At 36.7% G+C, this 27,130-nt stretch overlaps 2 protein-coding genes across 2 annotated transcripts; one reads left to right on the top strand and one right to left on the bottom strand.

Annotated features, from left to right (window-relative positions):
• Window positions 1-12,288: 12,288 nt before the first annotated feature.
• LOC119793100 lies at window positions 12,289-15,014 on the bottom strand. The gene is made up of 4 exons (XM_038300084.1): window positions 14,271-15,014; window positions 14,015-14,176; window positions 13,830-13,922; window positions 12,289-13,048 (listed from the first exon to the last, which is right to left on the bottom strand). Exons 1-4 carry the CDS (start codon window positions 14,796-14,798, stop codon window positions 12,719-12,721), a joined length of 1,113 nt encoding a protein of 370 aa, XP_038156012.1. The 5' UTR covers window positions 14,799-15,014; the 3' UTR covers window positions 12,289-12,718.
• A 4,491-nt stretch (window positions 15,015-19,505) lies between these two features.
• On the top strand, window positions 19,506-23,907 carry LOC119793107. Its single transcript, XM_038300092.1, has 4 exons — window positions 19,506-19,733; window positions 21,614-22,677; window positions 22,851-23,167; window positions 23,345-23,907. Exons 1-4 carry the CDS (start codon window positions 19,509-19,511, stop codon window positions 23,698-23,700), a joined length of 1,962 nt encoding a protein of 653 aa, XP_038156020.1. The 5' UTR covers window positions 19,506-19,508; the 3' UTR covers window positions 23,701-23,907.
• Window positions 23,908-27,130: the final 3,223 nt, after the last annotated feature.

Genomic DNA, 27,130 nt, shown 5'->3' with positions numbered 1-27,130 from the left:
TTGTTTAATTTTGATGATTACAAATGACAACAAATGAAAATCTCAAATTCATCATATCAGAAAATTAGAATATTGTGAAAAGGTTCAAAATTGATGGCCCCTGGTGCCACACTCTAATCAGCTAATTAACTCAAACCACCTGCAAAAGCCTTTAAATGGTCTTTCAGTCTAGTTCTATAGGCTACACAATCATGGGGAAGACTGCTGACTTGACAGTTGTCCAAAAGACGACCATCGACACCTTGCACAAGGAGGGCAAGACACAAAAGGTCATCGCTAAAGAGGCTGGCTGTTCACAGAGCTCAGTGTCCAAGCACATTAATAGAGAGGCGAAGGGAAGGAAAAGATGTGGTCGAAAAAAGTGTACAAGCAAGAGAGATAACCGCACCCTGGAGAGGATTGTGAAACAAAACCCATTCAAAAATGTGGGGGAGATTCACAAAGAGTGGACTGCAGCTGGAGTGAGTGCTTCAAGAACCACCACACACAGACGTATGAAAGACATGGGTTTCTGCTGTCGCATTCCTTGTGTCAAGCCACTCTTGAACCACAGACAGCGTCAGAAGCGTCTTGCCTGGGCTAAAGAGAAACAGGACTGGACTGCTGGTGAGTGGTCCAAAGTCATGTTCTCTGATGAAAGTAAATTTTGCATTTCCTTTGGAAATCAAGGTCCCAGAGTCTGGAGGAAAAGAAGAGAGGCACTTCATCCACGTTGCTTGAAGTCCAGTGTAAAGTTTCCACAGTCAGTGATGGTTTGGGGTGCCATGTCATCTGCTGGTGTTGGTCCATTGTGTTTTCTGAGGTCCAGGGTCAACGCAGCCACATACCAGGAAGTTTTAGAGCACTTCATGCTTCCTGCAGCTGACCAACTTTTTGGAGATGCAGATTTCATTTTCCAACAGGACTTGGCACCTGCACACAGTGCCAAAGCTACCAGTACCTGGTTGAAGGACCATGGTATCCCTGTTCTTAATTGGCCAGCAAACTCTCCTGACCTTAACCCCATAGAAAATCTATGGGGTATTGTGAAGAAGAAGATGCAATACACCAGACCCAACAATTCAGAAGAGCTAAAAGCCACTATTAGAGCAACCTGGGCTATCATAACACCTGAGCAGTGCCACAGACTGATCGACTCCATGCCACGCCGCATTGCTGCAGTAATACAGGCCAAAGGAGGCCCAACTAAATACTGAGTGCTGTACATGCTCATACTTTTCATGTTCATACTTTTCAGTTGGCCAACATTTCTATAAATCCTTTGTTTTTATTGGTCTTCAGTAATATTCTAATTTTCTGATATGATGAATTTGAGATTTTCATTTGTTGTCATTTGTAATCATCAAAATTAAACAAAATAAACATCTGAAATATATGAGTTTGTATGTAATGTATGAATGTAATATACAAGTTTCACTTTTTAAATGGAATTACTGAAATCAATCTACTTTTTCATGATATTCTAATTTTATGACCAGCACCTGTACCTGTCAGCAGGTGCAGGCGCCTGATTGGACGTTACAGAAACACCTGATTGCAGTGATTGTCTCGAAGAGTTGCTCAACAAAATTTTACTTCAGGTGCCCTATGATGCTTGTTTACTTCTTTTTCCTTTTTTGTTTTTTAATATTTAATTTGAACCACAATTAAAAATCAATGTCATGATTTTTATGAAAGTTTTTAACATCAGAGATTAGCTCAAATCCCATATTATGTCTTTTAACCAAATGACTTCCAAATCATCCATCTAATCATATTTTTGATCAAGCTGAGCTGTATTTGACCCGTTTTTACCCCTGCCAAAGCTTTAATAAATATAACCTGCAAGAAGAATTATTTAGTCATATTTATATTGTTCTCAGCTTGTGGTCACATTGAACAAACATCTTTCAGTAGCCTCATAAGTTGATTCTGGCCTAATAAACATGCCCCAATACTCAATTGTCCTGAGTATTAAAGCTACCTGGATTGAAACCAGTGCATAAGACGTTTAGGGAGACAGCTGCCGACGATACAGGTGGCTAGAACGTTAGGCCCAGGGCTTTTTGTTTCCCTGAGGTCACGCTAGCTGAAGAGGGGCGGGCCTCTTTAAGGATGGCAGTGAGATGTCCAGGCGAGTGTCTCCCGCCATCAGCTTAGCACTCCGTTACTGGAGAGCTGGTTCCCGGTTTTTTAACTGATAAAAAATCGAGGGTCTTAGTTAAAATATATATATATATATATATATATATATATATATATATATATATATATATATATATATATATATATATATATATATATAGCAATTTATTGATTTCTTTCAGATTATTAAATTGTACTTTAACCCCTCCGCTCCTTCTTATTTTTTCACATGTTTAGGTGCAACTCTTGAGAAGTGGCCTGGGACCAAACCCTCCAGCATTGGTGTCGCAATCAATGCCAAGATCACAGAACTCCGAGCCAAAAGTAAAAATGTCTCTGTCCCAGAATCCCCTTAGATGGCTTGTTTGTCACACTTTGTGTGAGGATATAGATTGTCATACTGTAAGTGGGCAGGTTTTTATCAATCCTTTGTTTTGCCCAAGTTGATACTTGAAAGTTCTGTATGGTAGCTATTGCAGCCAAAAACTATGCCATCTTGTTTGCTGTTTTCACGAAAGAGTTCAAATAAGGCAAAATGTTTTGAGATCAGTATTCCACTGTAATGTCAGTTCACTGCAAATTGAGGTAATAAAATTTAAAGTTTGCTCGGCATTCATGTTTTCTTCAGTATTACAGATGAAGTTGTTGAGAGGCATTTATAGACTGCAGAGCTGTAAATAATGCTATGAAGTAGTTGTTCTGTAAGCAAACTGGGTAGTCTATGAACTGCTAGTGTGTAATTCACTTTAGTACATCTACAGTTGGAGAGGGACAAATTTATGTGTTAATTTGTTTCTTAAAGTAGTAATTTGAATCTGTATAAAATTATGAATCAAACATATGTGTTTTTACAAGTAAAGTTTTAAAAATACTTACAGGAAAAATATAAATAAAAAATAGTTGACCATGATATTGTATTGCCTTAACATACAAAAAAAAGACATGTAATGGCACAAATTCCTATATTTTTTTGTTAAATTACATATAATATACATATAAAAACATACAAAAAAAGGGATAATGAACCTGCATAGTGCATTTATTTTACATACAGAAAACCTATATACAACAGCAGTTGTTCATATATGTAAAGTCTATGTTTTTTTCACAGTCATACGGTGAAAAAGTGAATAAATTATATGGGACATCTATGGAAAATATATATTGAAATGTACTTTCCTTATAAACCACATAAAAAGTTTTGATGTGATCCTTATCTTATCCTTTTTATTATCATGTATGAAAGAAATGCAAAAGTGGCCACTTTCAAGAGTAAATCATATAAGTCTTATATGATGCACAATACATGAAGCAAACTAATGGTGACACAAATATTTTATAAGTTTTTTATGTTTCTTTTCCATATGGGAACACAGATAACTTTGATTAAATACATACTGTATCAGTCAAAGCTTAGAAAAAACTTTGCAGATAGAAAACAATATTGCTCATTTTGTTATAACAATTTATTTTTAAAATGTTGATTATTTACCTTAGATAATTCCTATGTAATTTTCTGTTTGTGTGTCCAATCTTGAGAGTAAAAATGTATTGTTTTTTTTTTTTTAGCATAAATCATGTATTGATAAAACCTTTAAAACATCAAATCAGAATTTTGCTCTTAACTTATCATATTGCTCTTAACATATGTAATTTTGCTAAAGTCAGAGTATGAATAAATTGTTGTTGTATTAGCTGTATTAAGCATCTTACACACTCTGCATTAAAACAAAACATATAAATTTTAATTTTCAAATATATAATATTTATAATATATTATATATATATATAATATCCATCTGAAACCCTCAAATGTTTTAAAATTTATGAGCAATGATTACATTTTGTTGTGACTCTTCTGCAATAGCTGTGTTTGTGACTGATGCAAGTATAAGTGCTACCAAATGCAAAACTAGGTGCCAATTGCAAATCTATGAGACTTTATTGTTTTGTTGGTGTTTCCAAATCTTAAAATGCCAGTGTGTAACTAATTTGGACTTTTACTAGCAAAGATCAATTATTGCTTTCATAAATACTGTCATATCATCTAAGCACTGTTGTGTGGCCTGATTAATCATTTCATACACCTGCTTAGCTCTGCCCAGTTCTCATTACCTGCTTGACTGATCCACCTGTACAAGTCTTCAGACCAGTCATCAGTGCAAGTTTATTTTCAAGCCGTTGGTAAGAAGTTTTCTAATGTTTGTGTGTCCTGATTACCTGATCCTTACCTGTTCTGCCTCCCAACCTCTGAGCATGCCTCTTCCCATCTGATCTGTTTGCCTGACCTGTCTTCTGACTCCTGTTGGATCACTGCCAGTCTGTATACCGTACCTGGTATTGTGGCTTCAAAATAAATGCAGAGGTTGCAAGCTTCTTTGTTGGATAGGTAAGTGAATTTAATTAAGCAGTGAAGTTTATCTGGTGTTTTGTTAGAAACAGGGCAGTTTATTCCAGAAACTACACTGTCCTCTGGCTAGTTTGTATGTTAGCCTAAACTGAACGATCTCCACTGCAACAGGTATAAGTTGCTACAGTAGACAACCATGCTCTTCTTTTAACTATATTTTCCAACAGATTTTCTCTCTAATCAGAAAACATAGACCAAAGTAACACCGGTTTCTTATCTTAATTTACAAGGGCCGCTGCCAATCTAATGCTAAAAAATAGCTCAGGTAATTATGTCTTAATTACCTGAGCTATTGATAAATCTGCTGTAATACATTTATATAAAACAACCGAAAATAAAAATGGTTAACTCATGACGGGACATTTGAACTCATGCAGGATTGTCACATTTATGATACTCAGCTTATGCAGTAATAGTTATTGTTAGACATATAATAACTTTGTGGTTTGTAATTCTTTTAGCCCACTACTAGATGGGAATAAATCTTACATAGTGGTGCTTTAAGTGCTATGTACTCTATAAATCAAGTGCAAAAAGAAAGAAAAAGTGTATGCAATGGATGAATAATAAATTGAGCAAATTCCATTGTTTTCTAAATTTACACCAGCAATTCAGAGAGTTAGTAAGAGAGGTTTTCTGTTCAAGGTGTAACACTATTACCTTTAATGCAATACATAAAAAAAAAAATTCTTTGCTTATCATACCAATAAAGTCCCAAGAATACATAAGTTGGTTTAGCAAATCTGATTTTAGGTCTCTATTGGTAAAGAATGTATCATGCTGCACAAAAATAGTCAATTACTGCAGAATTTAATGAAGAATGTATAGATGAGTGACATTTCACTTTTAGACTTCCACTCCTAGAATGCTGTTGATCCAATTTTAGAGCACATGAATTGCCTGGCAAGAGTTGTTATAGTCCCTCAGGTGGCTGTTAAGGAGTATTTGAAATTCTTCCCAGAGTTTTAATCATTTACACACAGAATACTGGGAAGATATACAAAGTAAAGCAAACACAGGGAATATTAGATAGATCGCTGCATATTTTTCATCATGATTCAATAATTTTAGCTTTGTATTCTATGCAGTCATTTTTTTAAAAGTAAGTATATTGCACTATATTGATTTATATTAAATAGTATTTAATTTTTGTCACCTTGTAATTTAATAGTACATGGATACTTTACCCTAGGGTACAGGGTCTCTTGAGTAAGATCAAATCAGCTAATTAAAACACTGCCAGCAGAATTTATTTTATCAAATACTTCTCTCTAATTGGAAGACAGGATATTAATTTTACTATTCCTGCATCCTAATCCCTGCACATTTGAACATACAGCATCTTTAGTGTGTGTTATGTGCCAATTTCACCATGGCATAAATAAAATAATATAAAAAGCATCTTTAAGTAAATTTCTTAAAAAAATATGTTGTGCATCTGATTTCTAATGGCAACTGTCAAAAAAAACTAAATATAAATGCTGTTCAGAGGAATCAGCAATGTATAAAAACCAGTCAGACAGCAACAAAAATAATCTGCCACCTAAAATACAACTAAGCTTTGTTTTTATGATCATATATTTATGTGACAGCAACCTTTTAGATAAAAAGCATTCCCTCAGCACTTGAGAATTATACACATTATAAGTGCACACTAAAGCCTTGTAAAAAACAGATGGGGGATGATAACCAGGACCTCTTAACAAAATCATATCAGTATGGAGTCAGAATATAGAATAATGGAATGTCTTCTAATAGGGTTGTCTTTATACAACAATGCATTGTGTAGACGATTTATTACAGATTTCAAAGTTTAACATTTTATGAAATGTTTGCCTCTTTTAGGAAATAAATATATATTGATTTTACCTCCCACATTTCAACAAATATTATTTTGTGACTTTAAGAGTTGGCCATGTTAGGATTTAATATTGTAAGTCATGTTAAGATTTTTATGCTTGTGGATTATTACGTCTCATCTCCTCTAAATACACTACTAAGTCCAGCTTAAAGAAAGGTAATTTTGGTAGTGTAAACAGATGCCAAGTCCTAACAAAAAACAGGAAATCAGACGGACAGAGAGACAGACAGACTGATTGATTGATTTACAACCTGGAAATGTTGTCATTCAACAAATCACACAGAGAAAAAAAAATCAAAGGGTGCAAGCGCATACCTCAAAAGCAGACTGAAGAGGCAACTTAGTCTAATAACCCTGTTCTGATCTACTCCAGAAGTCAAGTTTCCAGAAAGAATCCATAAGCATACAAGCTTCAAGCAGGAGGACACCAGACCATGACTCAAACCCAAAGGCTTTTTGCTGAAAGGCAAGAGAACTAACCACTGTACAATTAATGAAAAGGGACATTTAAAAGTCATTTCTGGGTCCTATTCTCCCTAGAGCAAGTCAGGTAATTGGAGCGCTTTTCTTCGTATGTAATAAGTACTTCCGTCTTAGGGCAGCCTCTTTTTATAGATCTACAATAATATATGTGACATTCAATGAAAAGAAAAGGCTTTATTGCCAAAGGCAACACTTCATTAACAATCACTAATGAATTGAAAAGTGTCTTCAAGATTTCAACATAAACAAAGAGTTTGCCATTTTCTCAGAAGACATAATGTATTCCGACATTCTTGCACCATAATCCATGTTGTATCCACGCATATCTTCACACATTAACAAATGTTAGATATTAATCCTTTAAGAAAATGCAGGCCACAGATCAAAGCAAGAGCTTAACAGTCAAATGTCACTTTGCCAACATAGCTCATTTCATCTTGAAACAGCACGCATTTTCACACTGTTTCATCTTCCAATCAACTTAACACATGCCTTGAGATGAGTTGAATCCATTATTTTCCCCATACTTTGAAAGTCAGCCAACAAACTCTTAAAGATATTGTCCAAAATAGGACTCAGCAATGGTGGGAAAACATTTCCCCTTTCACTACCTACCTCCCTGGATGTCTGAAATTTTTCATTTGGATTTGACAGGGTGCTGTTGGAAGCCAAGCAGAATCACTCAGGGACAGAGCTCTGGCTGTGGCTCCTATCTCTCATTTTCTCCTTTCTCTGCAAATACGCCCCCATACCTACTCACATAACCCAAAGAGAGCCAACTCGCACTGCAGTGTTGGGCTTCATGCTCACAACAACAAAGCATGCTGGCAGGTATATAACTGAAAGGTACTAGTTGTGCCTCAATATACATCATTGTGCCAGGTAATGTATATTTGTTGCTTTAAAGCTTTTTGTAAGGTTGGTTAAATACACTCTTTATTGGAAAAATACTCCTTTTAGTCCTGGAAGAATATTACAACACATGGTTTCTTTACATTTTTAAAACTGATCTGTCAAACTGGAATAAAACATTTGAATGAATAAAAATCAGAAAAGTGCTGGGTAATTTTTTTTATTAGCCTCCAAGCTGTCTTTGCTAGATTTGCACATGAAAACTGAAATTTGTGTGAACTCAAAGTAAATCCAAGCTCACTATATGAGTGTCTATGAATAGTATTTTTGCCATACATGAGATTTTGCTCTGGACTTTGACCTACATAGCTTTTGACCTCCCCAAAAGGATTCCCAGAGAATGAGACTGCTAGCTATATGTTTCACATTGAGTGTGGTGTTCATGATAAGGTTTAGGGAGTTGTCCAAAAAGTCAATTTGATACCTTACTTGAGGCAGCCATTAAATATTGATTTGTTTGTTTTGTTGTTGTATTCTTTTCTGAAGCCTTTCTTTTAGCCCTGCTTCTGTAAGAGATAGCTTTCTATAATCCTTGACTAAATATTTAGCTATCAACACTTTTCCAGCTACATGTATGTTCTGGATCTCTAACGCTTGTACAGAATCATTTCAGACTGTTATTCTAGCATGTCTTCAGATGTTTTTAGTTTTTATCACTCGTTTAACTTTTGGACAAATATCTCACTGGTTTGTGAGATATCCAAAGACATGTTATTTTAACCACACACAGCTTTTAAAGACAAGATAAACAAGACAAAGACCAAAGCATAACCAACAGTGACAAAGCCCAAGACTTTTAATAAGCAGGTTGAGACCGGTCCTTGTTTCAAGACCCTTATCTCTGATGCACACTGCATTTTCATATTTAGTTTGTAAAAAAAAAAAAAAAGGAAGAAAATTATTATTTCACTTTACAATTCTGTGAAACGTTACGTTAATTTTCTTATAAAGTTACCATAATAATAGATTAAAAAAAGCATTCAGACCCCTTCAATTCTTTGATGTTTTCAAAGAGTTGCAAATGATTCAAACAAATGAGGGCAGTAAAAAACACATTAAAGTTGGAGTTAGCATATCTAAATCTAGCAGGGTTTCTTTTTAATCTAAGTAGAATGACATTTCCATAAGCCATGGCCTGTAACCGTGTTTTTTAGTCCTCAGATATTCAGGAAGTAATTAATAGTTTACTTAGAGGGATTATAATACATGAACACCCTCCTTTGTTTTGGTGACCTTGGAGAGGTTGACTAATCTCTCTAATTGAGCAGTTGTAAACAGCATTGTTCTCACTTTATGCCAAAGTCAGCTTGCTCACATTTTTATACTTTCTTTTTTTGTTCAGTGTCTCAAATTTTTCAGAAGACAACCCATGGTATTATGGCAATCTCCTTATCTAGAATCTGTTGCATACCCAAATACATGACCTAGTATGTAATGCTTTGGATAAAGAAATGATGCCTATAATTAATAAATTCAATGCTTCAAAGTCAAAAGTAATATTAAAACTATGTTTTCTCTCTTTTACTTTCTGTAACACCCTGAAAAACTGGGGAAGGGGGGGTTATGCTAAATATTCATGCTTTCACAGTATTTTGGCATTTTACTATAAGATGATGGATTTCTCTGTCAAAGCTCTACTTGAAAATCCAGTTTAATACATATTTAATAAGATTCGCTAAACATTTTTTACATTTTGTCATCTTCAATGACGCATAACATCAAACTCGCAGGAGAAGTGCTGCCACCCTCATTGTTCCCACCACCGCCCCGCCTAGTTTGTTTAACTGCCAACAGTCCCAAGTCTGTATTTATTATAAAATCTTTTTAACCTTGGTTCAAAAGGATGACTGCAAAGCTAAAGCACCTTTAATGGTTCATGTTCATAAGATATATTAGTAAACAAAAACATGAATTTGAGTTATACGATTACCCTACATAAAAGCTGAAAAAGATGTCTTGGGGCTATAGATACGATTGAACTAAGTGGGATACATTAATCACAGCATCCCCGAGGCTGTCAGTGCACACTAAAGCAAATGTTACTCTTCATTGACAACAGAGGAAAATTAATGTGGAAGGTATATGTTTGGGAAATAAATCAATACACAAACACTAGGCGTGCATAACAACTGACAGCATATTTCATGATATCTAAATAAGATGCACCTGTTCTATCTAATACGTTTCTATCTACTGTATACTATTTTTGCAGTCAGGAAGAAGAAAAGCTCTGCAATCATGCGAGATGAAACCAAATAAAAGTAGAGCAAGTAGCACATTTAAACAGTATTTAATATCCTTTTACTCTACAGGCATTCAAAGTAGCGTCATGTACTTATCTTTGTTGGTATACGTTAGAAGCAAGCCAATGAAAAGCTTTTCCAGGTGAAAAGAGGTGCCCAAGACCTCTACGGAGATATAATCATCAACTCATATTGGACAAGACTGTAGACATTACAAGTTAACATCCATGGACCAGAACCAAAAGCTTGAGGGAGGAATGAAAAGGTGAATTTTAATTGAAATATTTTTTCTAAAATGGAACACTGGACCTGATTTAGAGCCTCTCTTAACTTACAGTTGTATTTTTTATTTTTTTTTGCTACTTGCAGCATGTTCTCTGTGTGTTTGGGAATGTTAGGCTACGTTCACACTGCAGGCCTTAATGGTCAATTCAACTTATTTTTTGTGAAATCTGATTTCTTTTGGGTTGCTGTTGTCATGATCTCGTCGCTGATGGTTTTGTTTTCTCCTTTGCTCCTTGCTCCCCTGTCTAATTGGCTCTGCGGCTGATTATCGCCGATTATTTCCACCTGGTTCCTCTACTATTTAGGTTGTGTGTTTGCCTCCGATCAGCGCCAGGTTATTCGTGTGTTTTTGTGAGACGTTCCCTAGCAATCTATAGTCTGTCTGTTTTCCTGATTTTGACCAGTTTCTGCCCTGAAGATCTCGAGGTTTGCCTTGCCCCTCTGTGCTCTAATTGTCTGATCTGATCCTGGATTCTACCGGCTTCTGAACCTGGAACTGTCTTCTGACTTCGGCCTTGGATTTCCCTTCTGGACTTTGTTGCTGCTCGGCATCGGCTGGCGCCCGCTCCGCTCGCTCTCTAGGAACTCTGGGGGCGTCGCCCACTACATGTTTACAACTTGAAATGTGTGGACGCTAACAGGCTAAATTGGCTATAAAAATGGTAAAACACCTAACAGCAATGTTTTTCCAGTAATTTTGACAAGATTAAATATACTTAGTTATACCATAAGAGTTATACAATTTCAGTAAAAATATAAGGAAAACTATTTTCCTATAATTTCTGTATAAAAGACAACACTAAACCATGCAAGTCAATTTAGTATAACATTGATAAATCAAAGTGCAGTGCTTTGGAGAAGTTCGTCTGCTCTAAGTCCTGTTAAGAACTACAAACAGTATTATTCCTCTCTGAATTTTATTGAAGAAAAGTGGGTTTGCTTATGGCAGTGGAATAAAATGGTAGGTTTACCTGCTTAACACAGAGAGTGGTGATGATGAGTAAGCAAACCCGCCTGTGAAGCCCATGAAGACCTTTTTGTTTTTAAAATAACAGATATATAACATTGTTTTACTGAATAGATGCTAAATGTATTATATATGATTATGATAAGTTGTTTTCTACTTTATTTATGTTGTATGTTAAGTATAACAAAACTGAAATTTTTAATTGTAGCATAATGGCCAATAAACATCCCTGTATGCTGTTTTCAATCACTGAATCAATAATTACACTGTAAAAATAATTACGGTGGTTAAACTTAAAAACTTGAGTTAAGCAGCTGCCTTAAAAGCACAAGTTAACACAACTTGAAATAATGTTTTTTTCCAACTTAGGATGGCAAGCTAGAAAAGTAGCTCAATTGCTGATAATTCATTGATTAAATATGATACCATAAGTTGAAATGACTAACTATAGAACATTATTCATTCTTTATAAATTGAGTACTCTTGTCAAGTAAAATTACAATCATATTCTATTTGAACTCAAATAATTAAGTTATACCACTTGTCTAACTAATGACTACTAGTTGTATGAACTTCATACTCCAAGTTTAAAGGCCTTGCAAAGTTAAGTTATCCATTCAAAAAAACTTGTTTTATTTTGTTGAAGTAGCAAACAATTATATATACTTTCAACTCTCATTTTAAAGTTAAACTGACTAACTGTATTCATACCAATTCCCTTTTTGAGTTAATTTAACTCAAGAGTTTAAGGCAGCTACTGAACTTCAAATTGCAATTTAAGTAAACTAACATTTCCAAATATTGCTCACTTTCTCCACTAACAATGCCAAGTTTACCAGTTTTCTAAAAATAATTACACCAATACGCTTCCATTTCAGATTATACATTTTTCTTTCTCTATCAAATATGAGACAAGCCTTAAATCAAGTGTAAAAAGAAAACATTTTTTCGAGACAAGCAGAAGTTTTAACATTTATTGAAGGACCAATGCAGAAATACATTTTTTGACAAACAGAAATATTTTTTTATATAAATCTCAATAAATGCACTTAAAAGGCACCAATTATGAACTCTACCTAAAGTTTTATTGTAAAAAATTTGTGAGGTATGGTGCATTTTAAGTGCATTTTATTGGCGAGTTTCAGTCCTCCATATAGACCATTATTTTACAAAACATTTTAACCACGTTGAACAGTAGCAGTCCAAAGTCAATACAACTAGCTACCATCTCTCAAAAACAGTCCAAAAAGTGCAAAATGATCAGTGTTTTAACAAACTCACAAAAATCCTGAGAGGTTTTTCCACAGATTCAGCACAATGCTAAATGTTTTAGTGCATAACCATTAGTATTAACATTTAGTGCATAGAACAAACTGAACAAATTCTTACAGGAACTCTTATTTAAGAAAACAAAACTGTAAACATACCAGATGTTACAGTTTGTACCTCAGGAGTTTGTTTCTCAAACCATGTACTCGAGCTGAGGCCTGGTCTGGACTGATCTTCATCACCACTCTCTGAAGAAACTCGAACGAATACTTCATGTCATTTGGATACTTGAGATTGATACAGTAGATGACACCCATAAGCATAGCAAAGCCAACTGTCACATCTTTAATATTGTGAAGCACAATGGTCTCCTCCACCACAACTGCCACGTCGAAGACCTCGTGTGGGATGGCCCCCTGTTCACTACCTTCACAGGCAATCAGAAGACCGACCTGCATCCCCTTCATGGCATCATCCAGAATATCAGCATGAGCCTTAAAAATAGAAAAGAAATAATGACATTTGTGTGTAAGTAAAGAATGTAAATACTCAGTTATTTTTAAACTGCAAGTTTTTATGCTATTTCGAGGTTTAACAATCTGCATGTTTTGACACTTGTGGGGTTGTATGATGCACTTCTGTTCAGTCAGAGAATAACCTGACACACTCCCAGTTTGACAAAGCATAGAGCATAATGGCAATGAAACAGGCCACTGTTGTGGATGAGGCAAACATCCAGAAGAATTAGACATTGAAAATAAGTCCAACCTGAAAAAAAAGCCTGTTTATGTGTACATATTCAACATATTTTCAGCACTTTACTTTGTCATCAGGTAGTCCTCCTTTTTGACAAACTTTTTTCATCCACAAAACTTGTATTTTCATGCACATGAGCACAGTGTATGGCAGATTAAAAACCCCAATTGTGAAGCGCTGAAATTATTCTAAAAATGTAGGACACTAGAAATGTTTCCATTCTAATGTATTTTTTTTAATCATCAAATTCTTAAAATGTCAAAAGAAATTAAGGAAAATGCAAATCAGACATGTTTCCATCAAGTGGCTTTGAGCAAAATCAATCATGATAGACAAAGTAATTACATCAGAATTTGATATTATGCATGGCTGTAGTAAACAGGAAGTAATGTCTCTTAAGGACTAAAAATAAGTTTTTGCAAACACAAATGCTACAAAAAGACTTTTAAGAAATGATATCAAGAAAGAGGAATAATTAAATATGTAAACAGTTTTTGTAATAACATTTGTTAGTCTTACATCACACATCCTGATGACAGTTGATGGATCTTCCCCAGATATGTAGCGTGGCAAACCAAGCAGAGCAGCAGCCCTTCTCCTTTCATTTGTGTCCTGTAAGAGATAAGACATGCAGTAAGATGAATATATTTTAACAAAAATAACAAATTATGCCTAGTTTTCTAGCCATCTTCAGTTCTGCTTACATCTTTTGCAAGGCAGTCCAAAATGTCTTTGAGTGGCTGCTTCTTCCCAGATTTGGTTGCTGCCTTGTAGACCTCCAGCAGTCTCAGAACCAGGCCATCAAGTCCGTCAACAAAAGATTTCAGAAGGTCTGTGGTGACGATTCTTGTAAATTCTGCCCTAATCTGAGGTGATAGAATATAAAACTCATCAGGACACAGTTAACTCAGTATTAAATCACTAAATCTCTTGGTGAAACTAATTCAGATGTGCGATTACCTGTCTCTCATGGAACAGAGCAGGCCATCGGGACATGAGCTCTGTGATGTGTGGTTGATCTCCTACAATGTCTTTCCTACGCTGAGAAAATTTAGAAACCATCAAATCCTCAATCAGCTGATGATTTGGGTCTTTCTTCTGCTTTTCAGCCTCCATTATCTTGCGCTTCACCTCCATGTTTTCAGGACTCTGTCCTTCAGGTGGATCAGGACAGTAGTTCACCTCCCCCTTCTTTGACTTTTTGACAGTTTCCCCTTTTGAACTTCCAGATTTTCGTTTGTTTATGACCACCTCAGGGCATCCTGCTGAGCTTAATTTATGCCTGTAGTTTCCCATTTTGAATTTCAGACTGTGAAACCATATGTACCATCCCTTTTCTGACCCTGGGTCTCGCAGACAGGGATGCCTTTCCACCAGTGTTTTGGCCACATTTTCATAGTGTTGCCTGTCAGGATAAGCAGTAATCTTTGACATACAGTCTGCAAGTGTGTCAAGGATATTAGTCTTCAAAGTTTTAGAAATCACCATCACAGATCCATCCTTAGCATATCTACAATTAGCTTCTTTCAGTTGCAGCTCCACATCATGGGAAAACTTTGGAATCGGGAAGGAGTCAGGCCATTTAACAAAATCTGCACTACTTGGAGAAGAGAGGCTTCCAGTGTCCAGTGTAGAATCCGTGGAGTCATCAGCTGTGAACAATACTTTCAAAGTTGCACGGTCAACAGGAAGGTCTTTGATGTCCGTTAGATTGCACAACTGATTATTGAAATCAGGATCCTCAAACTGCAAAATGAATCCTCCTCTTAAGGCAAGGTTGGTTCGTAACACCTGGTACAGTTCCTCAACACTTGAGGGGATGTCTTCAATTGAAAGACGCCTGATTTCACTTTCTGAAACTATGACACGCAGCAGCATTGTAGACAACTTAGACCTGAAAAATAGAAAAATTTGCACGTTAAGAATAAGAGCCTCTGGTACAGTGACAAGACACTACATTCATGAGAAGACCGAGACAAAATATTGGATTAATGATAACACAAGGTTTTACAATTTAAAGGAATCATCACTGACTAAATGGGGGCTGCACTTTGACAGTAAAAAAAAAATGTTTACTTTATCAATTAACTTAACTTGTTACTCAATATAACAATAAGCTTAAAATAAATCTATGAAAAAACAAAACAAAAAAGTATTTTAACATTAAAGATAATCAGTAACAGCGTTGTGGGGCAAGGCAAATCTTTGAAATTCAAAGATCAGCAAAAATTAAAGGGGGGGAACCATATATTTCAGCTGCCTGAAATAATCTGTTCCCCCTCCATAACAGGGGAAAAAATTTATTTACATTCAAGTCTTTAACTGTGCTTATTCCCCTCACCACCAAGAACAAATCCTGCGGATTATTTCAGGCAGCTGAAATAATCTGTTCCCCCCCCCTTTAATTTTTGCATATAACCAGTAAATATGACCAAATCCACAGGATTTGTTCTTGGTGGTGAGAGGAATAAGCACAGTTAAAGACTTGCAGGTAAAATAATTTCTTCCCCTGTTATGGAGGGGGAACAGATTATTTCAGGCAGCTGAAATATATGGTTCCCCCCCTTTAATTTTTGCAAATAACCAGTAAATATGACCAAATCCACAGGATTTGTTCTTGGTGGTGAGAGGAATAAGCACAGTTAAAGACTTGCAGGTAAATTAATTTCTTCCCCTGTTATGGAGGGGGAACAGAATATTTCAGTAAGCTGAAACATCCATTCTCTCCTCTCCTCCTCCCATATCTTTGGGAAATAAAGAGCAACTGTTTCCGATTTCTCTAAAATTGATATGTGTGATGTGGTATACTATAAATGTCCTTAATCCAGTAATCTGTCATATTTTACATTAGAAGGTGATTAACCAGAAATTCTTCTCTCATCTTCACAGGACGTCTTAATTTGTGTGCCCTGCTATCAGCCAGTTTCCATCCTCTTATATCAGCAATGAAAAATTAAAAATACACTACGTGTTGTTGTGTTCGGTGACTGACGTTTATTTCTGTCAGGCTGAAGGGACAAAAGTTGGAGAAATACCGATTCTCTTTGCGTTTAAAAAACAACACAAAACAGCGTAAGAGGACCTCATTAATGTAATAATTTTACAATTTTTTAAAAAGAGCAACCGATTAAAACGGATGATACAAAGTTGAGATGATTATATGAGCTGTTTTTACCGAAAAATAATCAGGAGCGCCTTGAGAATGGGCAGATCCGCCCCTCTGGCCGCAATGCGCGCTCCCGACAAAGCGGGAACAGATTTTCACGGGGAAACAGAATTTCGCACAAGACCGGCAACCAGAAACGGGACACAGGTGCCCGCCAACACATTAAACAAAGGACACGGGTTACTGACAAGAAACACGACTAAATACAGACGCACAGCCTTTCCCGAAGCCGCTAACTCACCTGCAGTCAGCACGTCAATGCAAAACTTTGACCAAGCGCCACATATGTGTTTCTGAGGAAGTGTACAATACCAAAATCGTGGTAGCTGCTTGCATTTCTCTTAAGAAAAGTTCATAGGCACAACCGAGTAGCATACTGCGTTTAGCTAGGCTCAACTGCATTAACTAACTCCTGCCCTCGACAATTAGCAAGCTGTTGTTTTATGTACTGTGTTTAAACATGTAACAGAGAACCTTTAGCTCTTAACATATTTTAAAAATGGGTGGCATTATCAAAAAAAAAGACAAATGAATCTTACCTTATTTCTACAGTATGACTCCAGCTCGCTTCGTATTTCCAAAAAATGTCCCGCAGAATTTGAACGCCTTTTGTACTGAGGTCTTTGAAAAATGGTATTCATCCACGACTTCGCTTTCGACGTCCTTAATGTGGTCAGGTGGTGTTCCTCTTCTTCATTTAATATGCAGTTCTAACTGGGATGGATAACTTTATAAAGTCTGACAAAATCTTACATCATATTTAGTCCCTTATCAGATAAAGAGCGAATTTCCGGCACTATTTGGATCTCGCATTAATATTGCCAGCGGTGATCAGTTTTTATAAGATCCGGTTACCTTTTTTCAAACTCAGATTGTCAAGTTATGTTCAGACATTTAAATTTATGTTTCACTGAACTGACTCACATCCTCGAGTTGAAATGCCAGTAACTCAGAAAATTAAGTTGAAATTACAAAACTCATTATGTTAATTGGAAGTAATTTATAGAAAAACGTTATGATAACTAATTGAGAGTATGACTTTTAACAGTGTACCAACAATGCATTTAACCACACTGTTCCACTTGAACCTTTGGCCCCATTATATGTAGTACAGGCAAATTTGATTGCGGAGGACAATTTTATATCTTCCCATTTGGAACGAGGCTGCGCACAATTCCCAGCTCAGCTCAATCCTTTTCTCATGTATCTGCTCAGGTCTCTCTGTTGATGAGTGCATTACCTTGGTAACACTGAAAAAAAATATATATTTGTAATTAAATATACTACCTTATCAGATTTCCCAGATCTGTCGTAGAAATGATTTTGAACAGCTGTGCTGCCACCGAACTAATCAGCTGATAATGGATCTGTGCAAAAGAAAAAGTGCATTCTGCAGCACTAATTAATCTCTGCAATATTGATGCACAGCATATATTTTGCATCGGTGCATTTTCCTTATTTTGTCTGTTTCTCTTTGGAAAATGGTGACTTCTTACCCTTGTTCAGCTAGGTTGCTGAAATCGGCAGCAAGATGTTGGTTTCTGCTTCTGATTTCTAAGATTCCAAATGTGGAGCTTAGCTAATGTCCATAGCCTACATGTTATGAATGCTGGCGTAACATAAATGATAAATTATGAACAGTTTAGTTTGTGCCTTCAAGTTGTTTGCCCATAGGAAGACGTTACTTGGATATAACCTAACGGAATATCTTTAGAACAGCTCCAAATGACACAAAACTCACATGGGTGAGTATAACATGAAGTAATAACGTAAAATCAAGGGCCCAATGTAAAAAAAAAAAAAAATCGGCGTTTCCCTTAAATGTTTTCATAAATCGTTTCTTTCCCAGTCCACAATGTAAGGAAAGGATTTTCTTTACTGAGCTTTTTGTTAACTATGTTGACCCATACAACTTTGATTCTTCATACACGTGTACATTGGTTCCTCTTCTTTTCATGGTAGATGAATGCTGAGCTGCAGATATAATCATGTTTCACTTTGGGCTCCTGCTCAAATACATTCATTAAAGCCACAAATTAAGCCTCGTCTAACAATTGCATTAGACACAAACTGCCCCTGATTATTTATGTAGGAAATCTTCTTACATAATACATTGCGTCATGTTCCCTTTGTTCTGAAAATCAGAACCTTGTGGCTGATTCATTCATCAGATTGAAGATAAAAGAGTTCCGTGGCTTTCAGTTCACCGCACCACAGCTGTGGAATAGTTTACCTCTACAGTTATGTTAAAGGTGTAGTGGAGGATTTAAGTGAAATATTGAAAAGACCCACCCACTCCACTTAAAAAAAAAAAAAAATGCACATGCACAACCCTGTACCCGCTCCCGAGAGGGAACGCCTTTCAAACGCGTGCAAGAGTATGCAGGAGCCCATTTCTCCTCATTTTACAAGCAGTGATGTGATATGGATTTCTCCTAAAAACTTTACCTGTCGAGTGGAAACTTTGCAACCAGGGCATCAGTGGGAAGCCTGACCTGTGCTTTTAGTGTACACCTTCGTTCGCGTGAAATAATCTCCCAAAAACACTCTAGTCTTGTTTCTTTCCTCCGAGGCCTTTCTCTTCTTCTCATACACTTCGTACAGTAGACACTTTTTCTTTTACGACCCTCTGCCATTTTCAAAGAATCCTGGTGAGAAAGGCAAGCTTCAATGATTGGTTGAAACTCAGAGATGGGAAGTAACGAAGTACAAATACTTCGTTACTGTACTCAAGTACATTTTTCTGATATTTTTACTTTACTTTACTACTTATTTTTATGGCGACTTTTTACTTCTACTCCTTACATTTTTACACAAATATCTGTACTTTCTACTCCTTACATTTTAAAAATTGGCTCGTTACTTTAGTTTTTAATCATTTCAATGGAGTTACCGTTATTTTTCACGTCATCAATCTACATTGCTTTTCACGCACCACTACAAGATGAATCCGCAGATTCGGCGGTATTCATTCGCGGCAAATCATTGCAGCTTGGTGGCGGTAGAGGTAGCGTTAGCGTTAGCATAGAAGTATGGACGACGAGAGGATGGAAAGTGAAAACAACGGAGATCCCAGAGATTCGGCAGAAAAGCAGCAAGACATTCCCGATCACCCTTGGCCTTATCTGAAAGAGATGTTTGACATAGTAGGCATCAAGAATGACTCCTGGCGAATGTGCTGCAAATTGTGCCAACCAAAACACCATGAACTGCTGGCTTTCAAGAATTCACCATCGAATTTGAAAAAGCATATAGAGGTAAATGCATATTTTTGTTGTTATCAAAAGCTATTTGTTGTTTGTTGTCTTTATTAAGTGTACGTTAATGGTCAGTTATATTTGTCCTCCTGCTAGCTTACAATTACCATGACTTGATTCTCTAGCATTTTGCTAGCAAGTAACTCAAGTGACGTTGGGTTAGCAAGCTTTCACTTTATTTGAAATTCTAATACTAGCTGGCTGATACAATATCTGTATGTCGACCTGCTCAAAATGGACGCTAACATTTTTTACACAACTATGAATGCCGAGACAAGAACGTTGAGACATAAAGAAGAAGCCCCGTTTAAACACAATAAAACAAGCCTCATCACTTTTACAAACCACCCTGTTTGTTTGTGGCTAGCTGTAGCAAGAGGCGAGGAAAAGAAGGAAAGCTTACTTGTTTTTCGATTATGGCTGTTATTCTCCTGTCGTGTAGCTGTCTTTTTTTGGAGACCACTTAAGTTAATGTTACTCGGTCTTGTCTTAAATCGACTTTATTTTTGGCTGATGTTTTTTGACGTTAATGTCTCAAACATCCCAGACATTAAATTACTCATGTTTTTAATTCAAGACTTTACTTTTCTATGGGGCCAAAATTGTTGCTTTATTATTTACAAATGTGTGTGGAGAGTTGTATATCTGTATCTCGATTTGTGTGTGTGCAGGGGGATTTGAAAATGTGTAAATGAAACTGTAAATGTGTGAGGAGATTTGTGTGTCTGTACAACAATCTGCAAATGTGCAAAACTGTCTACTTGTGTGTGTGTAATCTGGTTTGCAAATGTGTAAAAAATCCACAAATCTGTATTAAGATCTACAAATATGTACTGAGATTTGTAAATGTGTAAAAAATCCACAAATCTGTATTACAGATACAAATCCTTTTACACATTTGTGCATCTCACACGGCAGAAGTGTAGCAAAAATCACGTGTGTAAAGAGAGCCAACCGAGAAACTGCTGGACTTGTAACCAATGATGTGTCTGTATTTCTGGGTGTTGAAGCGAAAATACTTCGGACACAGTGTCTCTGTGTGTGCTTACAGATTGTTCTACACATTTGCAAATCTTAGTACAGATTTGTAAATCTGAATACAGATTTGTAAATCTCAGTACATATTTGTAGATCTGAATACAGATTTGTGGATTTTTTACACATTTACAAATCTCAGTACATATTTGTAGATCTTAATACAGATTTGTGGATTTTTTTTACACATTTGCAAACCAGATTACACACACACAAGTAGTTTTGCACCTTTGCAGATTGTTGTACAGACACACAAATCTCCTCACACATTTACAGTTTCATTTACACATTTTCAAATCCCCCTGCACATGCACAAGTCGAGATACAGATATACAACTCTCCACACACATTTATAAATAATAAAGCAACAATTTTGGCCCCATACATTTCTTTCAAACTGTGTGTGAGCTGGTTAAGGGATGTGGGAAACACAAGTTAAGACAGTTAAGAAATGTTACATTTGTATTCTATGACCTCTGCTTGCACTCCCCAGATCAGTCAGCCAGTCACTAGAATCAAGGATGACATCAGTCCAAAGTTAGACTTTACTAGTCATAAATAATTTGCAGGTTCACACAAAAGAAAAAAGCAGTAATAGCTGTCATACAGTTGCTATACCAGTGCTTTACCCATTCAGAGGTAGAGGCTACATTTACAGTGTATTGACATGTTAAGAAATAATTATGGGCTATGTATACTGTGATATTTTGTTAGTTTTAATCATGCCAAGATATTGGTTTTAAGCCATGGTGCCTAATGTTTCAAATTTCATAGTAAGTTACATCAGACAGTCTTGGCTATATCACTGAACAATTTGTTTTGTGTGTTTGTATTTTCACTCACAGAGAATGCATGTCAATCATATGGAGAGATACAGAAAGCTCACTTCAGCTGTTCAGAAAAGAAAGTCAACCATGAATGCAGGCCCATCACCCAAACAACCAAAGTTATGGGAAGCCAAGAGAGTGTCACAGGTCAGTGTGGAAAAGGGAATCATTGACTTCGTCATTCAAGGGCTACACCCACTAAGTGTAGTTGAGCAGCAGGGATTCAGAGACCTTCTGCTTCTCCTCCAGCCCAATCTAACAATTATGTCTCGTGGCACTCTTAAAAACAAAGTGGAGAAAGCAACACAAGAAATGAAAAATAATCTGAAATTGGCTTTGAAGAAAGTTGAGGTTATTGCAACCACCACAGATTGCTGGACCACACACCGACGGGGTTTTATAGGTGTCACTGCGCATTGGATAGATAGTGCAACTCTGCAGAGGCGCTGTGCTGCCCTAGCCTGCAAGCAGCTAAAAGGGTCGCATACTTTTTCCGTCCTTGCTAGTGCTCTCAACGATATACATGTGGAGTACAACATCCGAGACAAGATCGTTTGCACAACAACTGACAATGGTTCAAATTTCATAAAGGCCTTTAGAGTCTATGGTGAGCTGGATGAAAATAACAATCCAGATACTGCACTTCAAGGTGCAAGGGAAAGTATGGGAGGAGAGAGTGATGAAGAAGAGGGGGGAGATATCACAGGTGTCAAGTTTGTTGAAGCCGGGACAATATTGGATGAAGATAATGGCTTGGAATACCAGCTGCCAAAGCACCAACGTTGTGCATGCCACCTTCTCAACCTGATCTCCACTGCTGATGCCTTGAAAGCAAATGAAAATCCAGTGTACAAGCGTCTGTCTCGTTCAGCATTCTCCAAATGTTCAAGTCTGTGGAGCAAAAGCTCAAGATCCACCACAGCTGCTGAAATCATAGAAGATAACTGCAAACTTCAGCTCCTGAGGCCAAATGAGACACGGTGGAACTCCCTTTTCTTTGCCGTGGAGAGGATTGTGAGAATCATAAAGGAACAAGGAGAAGGAGCAATCACAGCTGTCTGCAGCGCGCTAAAGATACCTATGTATGTACTTGCCATTTTATTTATAGATTTATTGACTGCAATATGAGGTAGCTTCATATTTAGTTAATGTCTTGCAGTTAAGGATGGGTTTAAAATTTCCTAATGAATACTTTGATTCCCACTATGAATGAAATTCTATATTAATAATTAATTGTTTTTGTTTTTATTGTCAGGCTCACTCCTGTTGAGCTTGCTTTTTTGGCAGAGTATACCAAGACTATGAGCCCAATTGCAAAGGCGCTTGATGTTCTCCAGGGAGAGGCCAATGTACAGATGGGATGGTTGGTACCTACAATAACACTACTCCAGGAGAAGCTCCAGCACCTCTGCATTTCCTCCAAGTCCTGTCGGCCTTTGATTGAAGCACTTCTAGCAGGCCTTAAAAAACGTTTTGGACAGATGCTTACAGATCCAGAGCTAATTGCCGCTGCCATTCTTGTCCCCAAATTCAAGACCTGCTGGACAAGTGATGAATGTATCCTAAAACTGGGTATGTCTTGCAATGCTTACTTTACACTTATAATAGTTCAAAGTCCAGCATTTGAAGTATCCCTAACTTAGTGCAAACAAAATGACAATATTTATGTAATCATTATACTTTTTGTTCAAAATAATGTTATAAACCGTCTTAGAGTGTTGACATCCAATCTGATTTTGTGTTTCATAGGCCTTGACTACATCAAAAGTCACCTGAAGGAACAAGTTGTGGTGAATGAAGGTGATACGTCCCATTCCTCGGAGGAGGAGGACTTTTTTTCAGCACTCAAGCACTCTAGTTCCCAAGAAAATACCAAACAGCTGGAAATGTACCTGGGGTGCCCAGGTGATACAATGGATGTACTGAAGTCTTTCCCAGCAGTATGCCACCTGTCATTGAGGCTTAACACGGCACTACCTGCCTCTGCTGCCTGCGAGAGACTGTTCAGCACTGCAGGCCTGATTTTTACACCAAAAAGGGCCCGTGTTGATGCCATGAACTTTGAAAACCAGCTTCTTTTGAAGCTAAACAGAGATTTCTGGTAGTTTGGGATTCTTTCTCTGTATCATGAAAACACACATTTACACTGATACCCACACACTAACACAGATGCTAAAAAAAGATTCTGTTTGTTATGTTGCCTTAGAAGTTTTTCCACATGTTTTGGGACTTGGATGTTCACCCAACATCAAGCACACACAGACCTTGAGCTATACTGTACATTTGATCACTTGCAGTCTCTCGCTCAGATTTTTCTTTAACTTTGAGCTCCTGCTCTCAATGAAAAGCCTTTTTTGTTCCAGACTTTTCAACAATGTAATATAGTTTTTGTTTAGTTTGATTAAGGTGGTTGGCCAGCTTCTTTGGCTATTGTCTATTTTTCATATTAATAAAAAAAAAGTAATACAATACACATTGAATTTGTAATTTCTACAACTTTTATAGCACTTAAATTGTAAAAATGGACATTACCCTTTATTAGCACTCTATGTTCAAAGCTTTACTAGCTGTCAGTTCATTTCATATACGCTGCTGCCATCTGTTAGTTGCAACTCTAAAAGTATGGGGAACTTCGTTAATAACTGTTAAGTTAGTCATATATTATCCTATTTGTTCTTGTTTTGTTGCCATGTTTGAGCATGCACACATACATGCAGATTCCAAATGTTAATGACAAGATTAAAAAAGAGAAACTGGGTCTGTGAATTCTCACAAAATCACAATTGAATTTATATCTTGCTAATGAGTCAGAATCTTATTAACCTGGAGTCCCAGTCTCTGTCAGTCATATATATATATATATATATATATATATATATATATATATATATATATATATATATATATATATATATAAAAATATGTTTTAGTCCTATTGGCAGACATCCATTTAAAATGTAGGCAACGGCATGAAAAAAGTGGTTTCTACTTTTACTTTTATACTTTAAGTAAATTTATAAGCCTGTACTTTGTTACTTTTACTTGAGTAAAGAAGTTTAATCAGTACTTCCACTTTTACCAGAGTATTTTTTAACACAAGTATCTGTACTTTTACTCAAGTACGGAAAGTGAGTACTTTTGCCATCTCTGTTGAAACTGTAGCTCACCACACATTTACACCTGAAAGTGCGCATTTGCAGAAAAAGATAGGTATTGGGGCAGCGGTCTCAACAGAGACGCTCAGGATTCCTCCTTTCCCGATATCATTTCCTGCTCTTTTGGGGCGAAGAATGAGACATATCAGGTCCATCCAAGAGACAGTCTCTCAGCATACCCTGAACTGTCCCCTGGAGTTTTTTTCAGTGGGAAGAGCCTGAACAGTTCCAGAGAGAGGCGTCCAGAAGGCACCAGGAACAAATCTCTGAGCCACCCCAACTGACTCCCCTTCGATGTTTAAGTGAAGAGGCTATACGCCAAGCCTCACCCTGGCAGACAAGATCCTAGTTCATTGCCTGGCCACCCTGCGGTGGAAGCTCAATTTCCCCTGGGACCAAAAATTTGGTTAAGGATTTTAATTTGTTGTCAGTCAGTCTGTTAGCAGGTTTACTTAAAAAAGTTATGAATGTATTTTAATGAAACTTTGCCTTATGCCAAGAAACAATCCATGAATTTTTTGTGATGATCCAGATATTAATAGGATATGAATTATATAAAATAATTCTTTAATGTTATTTTGCTGAACAAGCAATTGCCCCTTAACCAGCGGGTGGCAGCAGTGACTATTTACAGCTTCAACATAGGTCTAAACAATTCCCAAGGCATTACACTGAAGACAAAAGTACAAGAACACACAAAAAAAAGCTCAGTCCAGAGCGAATTAGCAAGGTGACACAAGAGGCTGTAGACACAAACAATGCGAGGGATTTTTTTACTACTTCATGCCAAGGATGAATTCATTGAAATTTGGTTCTTAACCAGATGTTGTGCGAGTTTAACCTATAGGTGTAAGCCACAATATAGGGCAAAATTTTCTGCTTGGCTTTTCTTGTTAGTATTTAATTTTAATTGTCTTTATATTGATCTTTTGTACAGAGTTATGTGATGTATTTTGCCTGTGAAAGGTGTTTAATAAATATGATTTACTTTCTAACTGTACAACAAGCACTAGTGCTTCGGATGGACATGCCTTTATGTGATTTTGTGAAAGTGCAGAAAGGGAACTCCCAAAATACAAAAATACAACTAGACCAGTATTTTTACTCTGAAAAAAAGACCATTCTATTGCATTGTCTACTAAATCCTATTAACTATAGTGCAAGTTGTATCCTAACTTAGCATCCCCACTGCCAGAAAAAAGTCGTGCAGCACACCATGTTATCATTGTAATAGGACACAAAGTAACAAATAAGAATAAATTATTCCTATAAGTTCCAAATGTCATTATGTATTACTTATTAGGTATTACCTTTATTTTCAAGATGCTGCAGTCCTTCTCAATATGCTTCGAGGACTTTCTTCAAATAGAGTGCCCTAATTACCTTAACCCTGTTTGCGTGTTTTTTGACTGCAATCGGTAAGCCTGTTATGTTCAACCATGTTCAAGACCAAATTCTAATTGCCTTATATTAAAGTGTTAAAGTAGTATTAAATGTTTTTGAAAGTTCACAGTTTGGTTCAGTTCAGTTTTGGGGTGTTTCAAATAACTCTATAATGCAAAACAAGTTGTCTAACTAAAGCCAACTGTCTGCTATTGTTTTTCTCCATTGAGTGCTTGTATGTGTCTGAACAAGTGTAAGGATGGAATCGTGTGAATATGACTCTATGAATGTGATTATCCTATTGTCTACTTGTCAGGTTGAGTGTGTTGAAGATTAATTTCTTTTTTTTGTATTTTTCTTTTAAATAACTGTTACATCTTTTCATTTCTATATCTGTTCAGTCTTATAAGATTACCTTATATGTTAATGCTGTAGGCTGTGTGAGAACTTCTGGATGCTGATTGGGGGCTTTTGGGTGAGACATTTTCTGTCTGACTTTTGAATAAAATGAGAGAGCTAGCAGAGGCTCTCCGCCTTTTCAGTGGGTTCTCCTTGGAATGGTTGAGATGTAAGGGCCTAATAGAAGATGAGATTGTCCTCTAAACATTGGTTCTTTTATCAATAATTTTGTTAAATATGACTGGAATAAATTCTGTTAATATTTTAAACATGTTTCTCCTTTGTGTACACTATCTGAAAAACAGTACCTCAAGGGATCTGGACTGAGTTACAAAAGGGTCTTACAACAAGTGTTTGGGCCCCCCTTCTTCCTACTGGAATATCCTAAGCCCCAAGTCTGAGGAGCTCCTGTCTCCTCTCCCTTCTAATGCTCCCTGCCAGTGCCGGGTATTTTGGTGAGCACTATTTCAGCCCTGATGTCTGCTGGGCCTTGGCCTCCTGGTCCTGTGGGTTCCCTGCTGGGGGATATTATGCTCTCAGGCCTCAGACCCCTTGGTTCTCATCCAGGTCCACCTCAAGTCTGAATGGCAAATGCCAT

The sequence above is a fragment of the Cyprinodon tularosa genome, unplaced genomic scaffold, assembly GCF_016077235.1.
Source record: "Cyprinodon tularosa strain WSP-4 unplaced genomic scaffold, ASM1607723v1 ctg44, whole genome shotgun sequence".
NCBI lineage: Eukaryota > Metazoa > Chordata > Actinopteri > Cyprinodontiformes > Cyprinodontidae > Cyprinodon > Cyprinodon tularosa.
Note: the sequence above shows the minus strand (reverse complement) of the source record. Positions and strands in the feature narration are given on the sequence as shown.

Excerpts from the sequence above, each read along its gene's own strand:
- LOC119793100 (XM_038300084.1), bottom strand. The coding sequence starts at position 14,798 with ATGGTGATTTCTAAAACTTTGAAGACTAATATCCTTGACACACTTGCA. Across the intron at positions 14,177-14,270 it reads CTCTGTTCCATGAGAGACAG|ATTAGGGCAGAATTTACAAG; the intron begins GTAATCGCACAT and ends CTATCACCTCAG. Across the intron at positions 13,049-13,829 it reads CTGTCATCAGGATGTGTGAT|GCTCATGCTGATATTCTGGA; the intron begins GTAAGACTAACA and ends TCTATTTTTAAG.
- LOC119793107 (XM_038300092.1), top strand. The coding sequence starts at position 19,509 with ATGGACGACGAGAGGATGGAAAGTGAAAACAACGGAGATCCCAGAGAT. Across the intron at positions 19,734-21,613 it reads ATTTGAAAAAGCATATAGAG|AGAATGCATGTCAATCATAT; the intron begins GTAAATGCATAT and ends TTTCACTCACAG. Across the intron at positions 23,168-23,344 it reads TGAATGTATCCTAAAACTGG|GCCTTGACTACATCAAAAGT; the intron begins GTATGTCTTGCA and ends TGTGTTTCATAG.